Source organism: Drechmeria coniospora, chromosome 03 (genome assembly GCF_001625195.1).
Source record: "Drechmeria coniospora strain ARSEF 6962 chromosome 03, whole genome shotgun sequence".
NCBI lineage: Eukaryota > Fungi > Ascomycota > Sordariomycetes > Hypocreales > Ophiocordycipitaceae > Drechmeria > Drechmeria coniospora.
The window spans coordinates 9575371-9587366 of NC_054391.1; the positions used below are offsets into that span (position 1 = coordinate 9575371).

At 44.0% G+C, this 11996-nt stretch overlaps 1 protein-coding gene across 1 annotated transcript; it reads right to left on the bottom strand.

Moving 5' to 3' along the window:
• Positions 1-6995: 6995 nt before the first annotated feature.
• On the bottom strand, positions 6996-9307 carry DCS_08246 (uncharacterized protein; the record flags this gene model as incomplete). The annotated part of the gene is made up of 2 exons (XM_040805524.1): positions 6996-7043; positions 7100-9307. The coding sequence occupies 2 exons, from the start codon at positions 9305-9307 to the stop codon at positions 6996-6998; spliced, it is 2256 nt and encodes a 751-aa protein (XP_040655628.1).
• Between the last annotated feature and the right edge of the window lie 2689 nt (positions 9308-11996).

Here is an 11996-nt window from a genome sequence, read left to right on the forward strand (position 1 = left end):
ATCGGGCAAATGAAGAATCTTGATGCGCTGGATCAACATTAGATATCCAGGCATATAAGGCATTACCACCGCCAGGGACATATGCCCAATCAAGGATTTCAAAATATCCTAAACCGACGGCTACTAGGCCCTGGGAAACTATTGTACCAAATGTAGGTAACGTAGAGTCTGATAAGTCGATTTCATACCATCGTGAAGGGTTTGGATAAGGAGGAAATACTCCAAAATTATTATGCTCTAGAATCCAGTAATGGCCATCCGGTGTGATATCTCCGATAATAGTAATGGGTATTGTAATATTTAATACTTCGATAGTTCCATTAACACTCATTCGAAAAAGGTGTGGTGGGATGGGTCTTCCCATAGTTCCGTAAAAATATCCATCAAGAACATTAAATGCGAGACCATTGATTGCTCCAGTACCTGGAGGCGAAAGATTATTTTTGAATAATTGCTGGTTCGTTACCAGGTTGTACGTATATAATACATCAGCGTCAATAACATATGCTTCTGCGGGGCAGGGAATAGTAGGAGTAGCAGTGACGATAATAGTAGTAGTACAAGGATGCGTGCAGTCCGCTGGTGGTGTAATTGTTGACGTTCCGGCGGTAGGTCCTGGTGTTGTAATCGTTTCAGCTGTATCAGGTGGTTGGTTGGATGTTGATACAACGATAATACTCATTGTACAAGGATGGGTACAGTCCGCAGGCGGTGTGATAGTCGATGTGGCAGCCGTAAGCCCTGGTATTGTTGTAGTTACAATAATATCAATAGGTTGATTAGATGTTGTTATGACAATTATACTAGTAGTACATGGATGTGTGCAGTCAACTGGCGGTATAATCGTAGATGTGCCGGCAGTAGATCCTAAGGTTGTTATTGTCAAAGCCGTATCAGGTCCTACGCTACTTGTACTAATAGGTGATGTTACAGCCGGCTGCGTAATAATGACTCTCGTAGTGCAACTAGTAATGCATCCAGGGGAAGGCGGAATAGTTGAAGTTCCTGCTGTCGGCCCAGTCGTAAATTCTGTTGTAACACCGCCAGTTACTGTAATAATAATAGTTGTAGGACAATTACCAATACATCCAGGTGAAGGCGGTAAAGTACTTGTGCCTGCTGTCGGTCCATATGTGGTTTCAAGAATAAAGCCGCTAGTAACAATGGTTACAATAATCCTTGTAGGGCAGTTACCGACGCATCCAGAAGATGGTGAAATTGTACTGGTCCCGGCCGAAGGTCCATAGGTAGTTTCTGTCATCGCATCTGTTGTACTAACAGTAACTATTACCCGAGTAGGACAGAAGCCAATGCATCCTATAGAAGGTAATATTGTACTAGTCCCGGCCGTAGGTCCATAGGTTGATTCGGTAGATATACCACCAGATGGACCAACGGTAACAATAATTGTCGTAGGACAGTTACCAATACATCCAGCAGAAGGGATAATAGTACTGGTTCCTGCTGTTGGTCCTATAGTAGATTCTGTAATAACACCTGTAGTACTGATAGTTATAATAAGCTTTGTAGGACAGTTGCCTATACATCCAGCTGAAGGCAATATCGTCGTTGTGCCAGCTGTCGGTCCGTAGGTAGTTTCCATAATGAGACCACTGGTACCTACGGTTACAATAATCCTTGTAGGACAGTTCCCGATACATCCAGAAGATGGTGGAATTGTACTTGTCCCTGCTGAAGGTCCATAGGTGGTGTCTGTAATTGCATCTGTTGTACTAACAGTAACTATTACCCGAGTGGGACAGAAGCCAATGCATCCTGCAGAAGGTAGTATTGTACTAGTCCCGGCCGTAGGTCCATAGGTTGATTCAGTAGATATACCACCAGATGGACCAACAGTGACAATAACTGTAGTAGGGCAATTTCCAATACATCCAGACGAAGGTAGAATAGTACTGGTTCCCTCTGTTGGTCCTATAGTAGATTCTGTAATAACACCTGTAGTACTAATAGTAATAATAAGCTTTGTAGGACAGTTACCAATACATCCAGCTGAAGGCGGAATTGTACTTGTACCAGCTGTCGGTCCGTAGGTAGTTTCCAGAATAAGGCCACTAGTGCCTACAGTAACAATGATCCTCGTAGGGCAATTACCAAAACATCCAGAAGATGGTGGAATTGTACTTGTCCCCGCTGAAGGTCCATAGGTGGTGTCTGTAATTGCATCTGTTGTACTAACAGTAACTATTACCCGAGTGGGACAGAAGCCAATGCATCCTGCAGAAGGTAGTATTGTACTAGTCCCGGCCGTAGGTCCATAGGTTGATTCAGTAGTTAAACCGCCAGAAGGACCAACAGTAACAATAACTGTGGTAGGGCAGTTACCAATACATCCAGCGGAAGGTACAATAGTACTAGTTCCTGGTATTGGTCCTGTAGTGGATTCCGTAATAACACCTGTAGTACTAATAGTAATAATAAGCTTTGTAGGACAGTTACCATTACATCCAGCTGAAGGCGGAATTGTACTTGTACCAGCTGTCGGTCCGTAGGTAGTTTCCAGAATAAGGCCACTAGTGCCTACAGTAACAATGATCCTCGTAGGGCAATTACCAAAACATCCAGAAGATGGTGGAATTGTACTTGTCCCTGCTGAAGGTCCATAGGTGGTGTCTGTAATTACATCTGTTGTACTAACAGTAACTATTACCCGAGTGGGACATAAGCCAATGCATCCTGCAGAAGGTAGTATTGTACTAGTCCCGGCCGTAGGTCCATAGGTTGATTCAGTAGTTAAACCGCCAGAAGGACCAACGGTAACAATAATTCTCGTGGGGCAGTTACCAATACATCCAGCGGAAGGTAAAATAGTACTAGTTCCTGGTGTTGGTCCTGTAGTGGATTCTGTAATAACACCTGTAGTACTAATAGTAATAATAAGTTTTGTAGGACAGTTACCAATACATCCTGCTGAAGGCGGAATTGTACTTGTACCAGCTGTCGGTCCGTAGGTAGTTTCAAGAATAAGGCCACTAGTGCCTACAGTAACAATGATCCTCGTAGGGCAATTGCCAAAACATCCAGAAGATGGTGGAATTGTACTTGTCCCTGCTGAAGGTCCATAGGTGGTGTCTGTAATTGCATCTGTTGTACTAACAGTAACTATTACCCGAGTGGGACAGAAGCCAATGCATCCTGCAGAAGGTAGTATTGTAATAGTCCCAGCCGTAGGACCATAGGTTGATTCGGTAGATATACCACCAGAAGGACCAACAGTAACAATAACTGTGGTAGGGCAGTTACCAATACATCCAGCGGAAGGTACAATAGTACTGGTTCCTGCTGTTGGTCCGAAAGTAGATGCTGTAATAACACCTGTAGTACTGATAGTAATAATAAGCTTTGTAGGACAGTTACCAATACATCCAGCTAAAGGCGGAATTGTACTTGTACCAGCTGTCGGTCCGTAGGTAGTTTCCAGAATAAGGCCACTAGTGCCTACAGTAACAATGATCCTTGTAGGGCAGTTGCCAAAACATCCAGAAGATGGCGGAATTGTACTAGTCCCGGTTGAAGGTCCATAGGTGGTTTCTGTAATTGCATCTGTTGTGCCTATAGTTACTATTACTTTAGTGGGACAGAAGCCAATGCATCCTACAGAAGGTAATACTATAGAAGTCCCGGCCGTAGGACCATAGGTTGATTCGGTAGATATACCACCAGATGGACCAACAGTGACAATAATTGTAGTAGGACAGTTCCCAATACATCCAGACGAAGGTAGAATAGTACTGGTTCCCTCTGTTGGTCCTATAGTAGATTCTGTAATAACACCTGTCGTGCTTATAGTAATAATAAGCTTTGTAGGGCAATTGCCTGTACATCCAGCTATGGGCGGTATTGTACTTGTGCCAGCTGTCGGTCCGTAGGTGGTTTCTAAAATAAGACCACTGGTACCTACTGTTACAATAATCCTTGTAGGGCAGTTGCCGATACATCCAGACAATGCTGGAATTGTACTTGTCCCGGCTGAAGGTCCATAAGTGGTTTCTGTAATTGCATCTGTTGTGCCTATAGTTACTATTACGCTAGTAGGACAAAAGCCAATACATCCTGCAGGAGGTAATACTGTAGAAGTCCCGACCGTGGGTCCATAGGTTGATTCGGTAGATATACCACCAGATGGACCAACAGTAACAATAATTGTTGTGGGACAGTTTCCAATACATCCAGCGGAAGGTAGAATAGTACTGGTTCCTTCAGTTGGTCCTATAGTAGATTCTGTGATAACACCTGTAGTGCTTATAGTAATGATAAGCTTCGTAGGACAGTCGCTTGTACATCCAGACAAAGGTGGTATTGTACTTGTGCCAGCTGTCGGTCCGTAGGTGGTTTCCAGAATAAGGCCACTAGTACCTACAGTTACAATAATCCTGGTAGGGCAGTTGCCGATGCATCCAGAAGAAGCTAAAATCGTATTGGTTCCGGCTGAAGGTCCATAGGTAGTTTCTGTAATTGCATCTGTTGTGCCTATAGTAATTATTACTCGAGTGGGACAGAATCCAATGCATCCTACAGAAGGTGGTATTGTCGAAGTCCCGGCCGTAGGTCCATAGGTTGATTCGGTAGATATACCACCAGAAGGACCGACAGTAACAATGACTGTGGTAGGGCAGTTACCAACACATGCAGCAGAAGGTAGAATAGTACTGGTTCCTGCTGTTGGTCCGAAAGTAGATTCTGTAATAACACCTGTAGTACTGATAGTAATAATAAGCTTTGTAGGGCAATTGCCTGTACATCCAGCTATGGGCGGTATTGTACTTGTGCCAGCTGTCGGTCCGTAGGTGGTTTCTAAAATAAGGCCACTAGTGCCTACAGTAACAATAATCCTTGTAGGGCAGTTGCCAAAACATCCAGAAGATGGCAGAATTGTACTAGTCCCGGTTGAAGGTCCATAGGTGGTTTCTGTAATTGCATCTGTTGTGCCTATAGTTACTATGACTTTAGTGGGACAGAAGCCAATGCATCCTGCAGAAGGTGGTATTGTCGAAGTCCCGGCCGTAGGTCCATAGGTTGATTCGGTAGATATACCACCAGATGGACCAACTGTGACAATAACTGTAGTAGGGCAATTTCCAATACATCCAGAGGAAGGTAGAATAGTACTGGTTCCCTCTGTTGGTCCTATAGTAGATTCTGTAATAACACCTGTAGTACTAATAGTAATAATAAGCTTTGTAGGACAGTTACCAATACATCCAGCTGAAGGCGGAATTGTACTTGTACCAGCTGTTGGTCCGTAGGTAGTTTCAAGAATAAGGCCACTAGTGCCTACAGTAATAATGATCCGTGTAGGGCAGTTGCCAAAACATCCAGAAGATGGCGGAATTGTACTAGTCCCGGTTGAAGGTCCATAGATGGTTTCTGTAGTTGCATCTGTTGTGCCTATTGTTAAAATTACTTTGGTGGGACAGAAGCCAATGCATCCTGCAGAAGGCGGTATAGTCGAAGTCCCGGCCGTAGGTCCATAGGTTAATTCAGTAGATATACCACCAGATGGACGAACAGTAACAATAATTCTAGTAGGGCAGTTCCCAATACATCCAGACGAAGGTAGAATAGTACTGGTTCCCTCTGTTGGTCCTATAGTAGATTCTGTAATAACACCTGTAGTACTTATAGTAATAATAAGCCTTGTAGGACAATTGCCTGTACATCCAGCTATAGGAGGTATTGTACTTGTGCCAGCTGTCGGTCCGTAGGTGGTTTCAAGAATAAGGCCACTAGTGCCTACAGTAACAATGATCCTTGTAGGGCAGTTGCCAGAACATCCAGAAGATGGCGGAATTGTTCTAGTCCCGGTTGAAGGTCCATAGGTGGTGTCTGTAATTGCATCTGTTGTACTAACAGTAACTATTACCCGAGTGGGACAGAAGCCAATGCATCCTGCAGAAGGTAGTATTGTAATAGTCCCAGCCGTAGGTCCATAGGTTGATTCGGTAGATATACCACCAGAAGGACCAACAGTAACAATAACTGTGGTAGGGCAGTTACCAATACATCCAGCGGAAGGTGGAATAGTACTGGTTCCCTCTATAGGTCCTATAGTAGATTCTGTAATAACACCTGTAGTACTTATAGTAATAATAAGCCTTGTAGGACAATTGCCAGTACATCCAGCTATAGGAGGTACCGTACTTGTGCCAGCTGTCGGTCCGTAGGTGGTTTCCAGAATAAGACCACTGGTACCCACTGTTACAATAATCCTTGTAGGGCAGTTGCCGATACATCCAGAAGATGGTAAAATTGTACTACTCCCGGGTGTTGGTCCATAGGTAGTTTCTGAAATCGCATCTGTTGTGCCTATAGTTACTATTACTATAGTAGGACAATAGCCAATGCATCCTAGAGAAGGGAGTATTGTACTAGTGCCAGATGTCGGTCCATAGGTTGATTCGGTAGTTATACCGCGACTTGTAGTATATGGTCCAGTAAATGTGGATGATGGAATGACCATAATGACAGTACCAGTGGGGTCAGTGCCACTTGGTGGCAGGGTTGTAAATGACGTTCGTGTATCTGTGCCAGTACTAGTTACTGTAGTATAAGGTCCAGTAAATGTGGATAATGGAATGACGATAATAACAGTACCAGTAAGGTCAGTACCACTCGGTGGCAGGGTCGTAATTGAATTTCGTGTACCTGTGCCGGTACTGGTCATTGTAGTATATGGTCCAGTAAATGTAGATGATGGAATAACTATAATAACAGTACCAGTAAGGTCAGTGCCACTCGGTGGTAGAGTTGTGATTAACGTTCGGATTCCTGTGCCGGTACTGGTTATTGTAGTATATGGTCCAGTAAATGTGGATAATGGAATAACCACAATGACAGTACCAGTAAGGTCAGTGCCACTCGGTGGCAGGGTCGTAATTAATGTCCCTATACCGGTGCCGGTACTAGTCATTGTAATATATGGTCCAGTAAATGTAGATGATGGAATAATTATAATAACAGTACCTGCAGGGTCAGTGCTACTCGGTGGCAGGGTCATAATTGATGTCTGGGTACCTGTACCGGTACTAGTTATTGTAGTATACGGTCCAGTAAATGTAAATGATGGAATAACCATAATAACAGTACCAGTAGGGTCAGTGCCACTTGGTAGCAAGGTCGTAATTGACGTATGGATTCCTGTACCGGTACTGGTCATTGTAGTATATGGTCCAGTAAATGTAGATGATGGAATAACCATAATGACAGTACCAGTAAGGTCAGTGCCACTTGGTGTAAGAGTTGTGATTGACGTCCGGATTCCTGTGCCGGTACTGGTCATTGTAGTATATGGTCCAGTAAATGTGGATGATGGAATAACCAAAATAACAGTACCAGTAAGGTCAGTGCCACTTGGTTGTAGAGTTGTAATTAACGTTCGGATTCCTGTGCCGGTACTGGTTATTGTAGTATATGGTCCAGTAAATGTGGATAACGGAATAACCATAATGACAGTACCAGTAAGGTCAGTGCCACTTGGTGGTAGAGTTGTAATTAACGTTCGGATTCCTGTGCCGGTACTGGTTATTGTAGTATATGGTCCAGTAAATGTAGATGCTGGAATAACCATAATAACAGTACCAGTAAGGTCAGTGCCACTTGGTGTTAGAGTTGTGATTGACGTCCGGATTCCTGTGCCGGTACTGGTTATTGTAGTATATGGTCCAGTAAATGTGGATGACGGAATAACCATAATGACAGTACCAGTAAGGTCAGTGCCACTCGGTAGTAGGGTCGTAATTAACGTCTTGATACCCGTTCCGATACTGGTCATTGTAGTATAAGGTCCAGTAAATGTGGATAATGGAATGACGATAATAACAGTACCAGTAAGGTCAGTACCACTCGGTGGCAGGGTCGTAATTGAAGTTCGTGTACCTGTGCCGGTACTGGTCATTGTAGTATATGGTCCAGTAAATATGGATGATGGAAGAACCATAATAACAGTACCAGTAAGGTCAGTGCCACTTGGTGGCAGGGTCGTAATTGAAGTTCGTGTACCTGTGCCGGTACTGGTCATTGTAGTATATGGTCCAGTAAATATGGATGATGGAAGAACCATAATAGCAGTACCAGTAAGGTCAGTGCCACTCGGGGGCAGGGTCGTAATTAATGTCCCTATACCTGTGCCGGTACTGGTTATTGTAGTATATGGTCCAGTAAATGTGGATGATGGAATAACCAAAATAACAGTACCAGTAAGGTCAGTGCCACTTGGTTGTAGAGTTGTAATTAACGTTCGGATTCCCGTGCCGGTACTGGTTATTGTAGTATATGGTCCAGTAAATGTAGATGATGGAAGAACCATAATAACAGTACCAGTAAGGTCAGTGCCACTTGGTGGCAGGGTCGTAATTGAAGTTCGTGTACCTGTGCCGGTACTGGTCATTGTAGTATATGGTCCAGTAAATGTGGATAATGGAATGACGATAATAACAGTACCAGTAAGGTCAGTACCACTCGGTGGCAGGGTCGTAATTGAAGTTCGTGTACCTGTGCCGGTACTGGTCATTGTAGTATATGGTCCAGTAAATATGGATGATGGAAGAACCATAATAACAGTACCAGTAAGGTCAGTGCCACTCGGGGGCAGGGTCGTAATTAATGTCCCTATACCTGTGCCGGTACTGGTTATTGTAGTATATGGTCCAGTAAATGTAGATGATGGAATAACCAAAATAACAGTACCAGTAAGGTCAGTGCCACTTGGTGGTAGGGTTGTTATTGTCGTTCGGATTCCTGTCCCGGTACTAGTTATTGTAGTATATGGTCCAGTAAATGTAGATGATGGAATAACCATAATAACAGTACCAGTAAGGTCAGTGCCACTTGGTGTTAGAGTTGTGATTAACGTCTTGATACCTGTTCCGGTACTGGTTATTGTAGTATACGGTCCAGTAAATGTGGATGATGGAATAACCACCATGACAGTACCAGTAAGGTCAGTGCCACTCGGTGGCAGGGTCGTGATTAACGTCTTAATACCCGTTCCGATACTAGTCATTGTAGTATACGGTCCAGTAAATGTAGATGATGGAATAACTATAATAACAGTACCAGTAAGGTCAGTACCACTCGGTGGTAGAGTTGTAATTAACGTTCGGATTCCTGTGCCGGTACTGGTTATTGTAGTATATGGTCCAGTAAATGTGGATGATGGAATAACCATAATGACAGTACCAGTAAGGTCAGTGCCACTCGGTAGCAGGGTTGTGATTGACGTCCGGATTCCTGTCCCGGTACTAGTTACTGTAGTATAAGGTCCAGTAAATGTGGATGATGGAATGACCATAATGACAGTACCCATAGGGTCAATGCCGCTCGGTAGCAGAGTTGTGATTGATGTCTGGGTACCTGTCCCAGTACTGGTTATTGTAGTATATGGTCCAGTAAATGTGGATGTAGGACCAACGGTAACAATAATTCTTGTAGGGCAGTTACCAATACATCCAGCGGATGGTAAAATAGTACTTATTCCGGACATCGGTCCCGTAGTAGATTCTGTAATAACACCTGTTGTGCTGATGGTTATAATGAGCTTTATGGGACAGTTACCGGTACATCCAGCTGAAGGCGGTACCGTACTTATACCAGCTGTTGGTCCGTAGGTGGTTTCAAGAATAAGACCACTAGTACCGACGGTTACAATAATTCTTGTAGGGCAGTTGCCGATACATCCAGAAGATGGTGGAATTGTACTACTCCCGGACGTTGGTCCATACGTAGATTCTGTAATCGCATCTGTAGTACCGACGGTAACTAGTACCCTAGTAGGACAATAGCTGGTGCATCCTAGAGAAGGAAGTATTGTACTAGTCCCAGCCGTCGGTCCATAAGTTGATTCAGTAGTTATACCGCCAGCAGGACCAATAGTAACGATAATTCTCGTAGGGCAGTTACCAATACATCCAGCGGATGGTAAAATAGTACTAATTCCCGATGTCGGTCCTATAGTAGATTCTGTAATAACACCTGTTGTACTGATAGTTATAATAAGCCTTGTGGGGCAGTTACCTATACATCCAGCTGCAGGCGGTACTGTACTTGTGCCAGCTGTTGGTCCGTAGGTGGTTTCAAGAATAAGACCACTAGTACCGACAGTTACAATAATTCTTGTAGGGCAGTTGCCGATACATCCAGAAGATGGTGGAATTGTACTACTCCCGGACGTTGGTCCATACGTAGATTCTGTAATTGCATCTGTAGTACCGACAGTAACTAGTACCCTAGTAGGACAGAAGCCAACGCATCCTAGAGAAGGGAGTATTGTACTGGTCCCGGCTGTCGGCCCGTATGTTGATTCGGTAGTTATACCACCAGTAGGACCTACGGTAACAATAATTCTCGTAGGGCAGTTACCAATACATCCATCGGATGGTAGTACGGTACTGGTTCCTGGTGTAGGTCCCGTCGTAGATTCAGTAATAACGTCCGTAGTACTGATAGTAATAATAATCCTTGTGGGACAGTTACCTACACATCTAGATAAAGGCGGTATTGTACTTATGCCTGCTGTCGGTCCGTAGGTGGATTCAATAACAAGGCCACTAGTACCTACGGTAACTATTACCCTTGTAGGACAGTTGCCAATACATCCGGCAGAAGGTGGTATTGTCCTGGTCCCGGCCGTCGGCCCGTATGTTGATTCGGTAGTTATACCGCCAGTAGGACCAACGGTAATAATGATTCTCGTAGGGCAGTTACCAAGACACCCGGCGGAAGGTAAAATAGTACTAGTTCCTGGTGTTGGGCCTGTTTTTGATTCAGTGAGAACGTCTGTCGTACCAACGGTAATGATAATTCTTGTACGACAATTACCTACACATCCAGATGAAGGTGGTATTGTAATTGTGCCAGCTGTTGGTCCGTAGGTGGATTCAACAATAAGGCCACTGGTACCTACAGTTACAATAATCCTTGTAGGGCAGTTACTGATACAACCAGATGATGGTAGAATCGTACTGGTCCCGGCCGTTGGTCCATATGTCGATTCGGTAATCATACCGCCCGTTGGAGCTACAGTAACAATAATTCTGGTAGGGCAGTTACCAATACATCCAGCTGAAGGTAAAATGGTACTAGTTCCCGGTATTGGTCCGAAAGTAGACTCCGTAGTATACTCAGCCGTAATAGTTACTATAATTCGAGTCGGACAGTTGCCAGTACAACCTGGTAGTGGGAAAATTGTACTTGTACCCGCTACCGTTCCATCCGTAATCTCGGTTGTATATCCCCCTGCAACCCTATCGGTTTCAATAATCCTAATTCTGCAGTTTACTGTACATTCAGGAGGTGGCATAATCGTTCTTGTACCCGGTGTTGGTCCAAAAGTCGTCTCGACTACAACTGTTACGATTACTCTTGGAAAGCAGCTGTCTAAACATCCGGGTTCAGGGAATATCGTACTTGATCCCGCTACGGGCCCACGTGTAACTTGAGTGAGTATAGTGGGAACCACCGTTACAATAATAGTAGTAGGACAATTGAAACATCCAGGTAGTGGAAGAATCGAACTGATGCCAGGCGTTGGTCCAAATATCGTTTCGGTAGTATATCCACCTGTTAGCGACTCTGCTACTGTTGGCTCGACAATAACGACTGTTCCCGTTTTAATGGTTCCTTTTGGTACCTGTGTAATTGTCGACCCCAGTGATCCTGTTCCTTTGCTTGTAATAGTCGTATACGGGCCAGTAAATGTTGATGTCGGTTCGATAATGACTACCGTCCATGTCTTGTCCGTACTAGAAGGCAGTATTGTTAGTATAATAGTAGTCGTACTAGTTCCAACTGCAGTAATAGTTGTTGTAAACAGTCCTGTAAATGTTTCCTGTATTGTACTCGGCTCTATTACTATAATTGTTCCAGTGCTTCCTGTTCCTGTTGGATTTAAAGATATTGTAGATAGTTCAGAACCTGTACCAATACCAGTAATTGTAGTAAAAAATGGTCCTGTATAGGTATTCGATTCCGGATACGAAGTG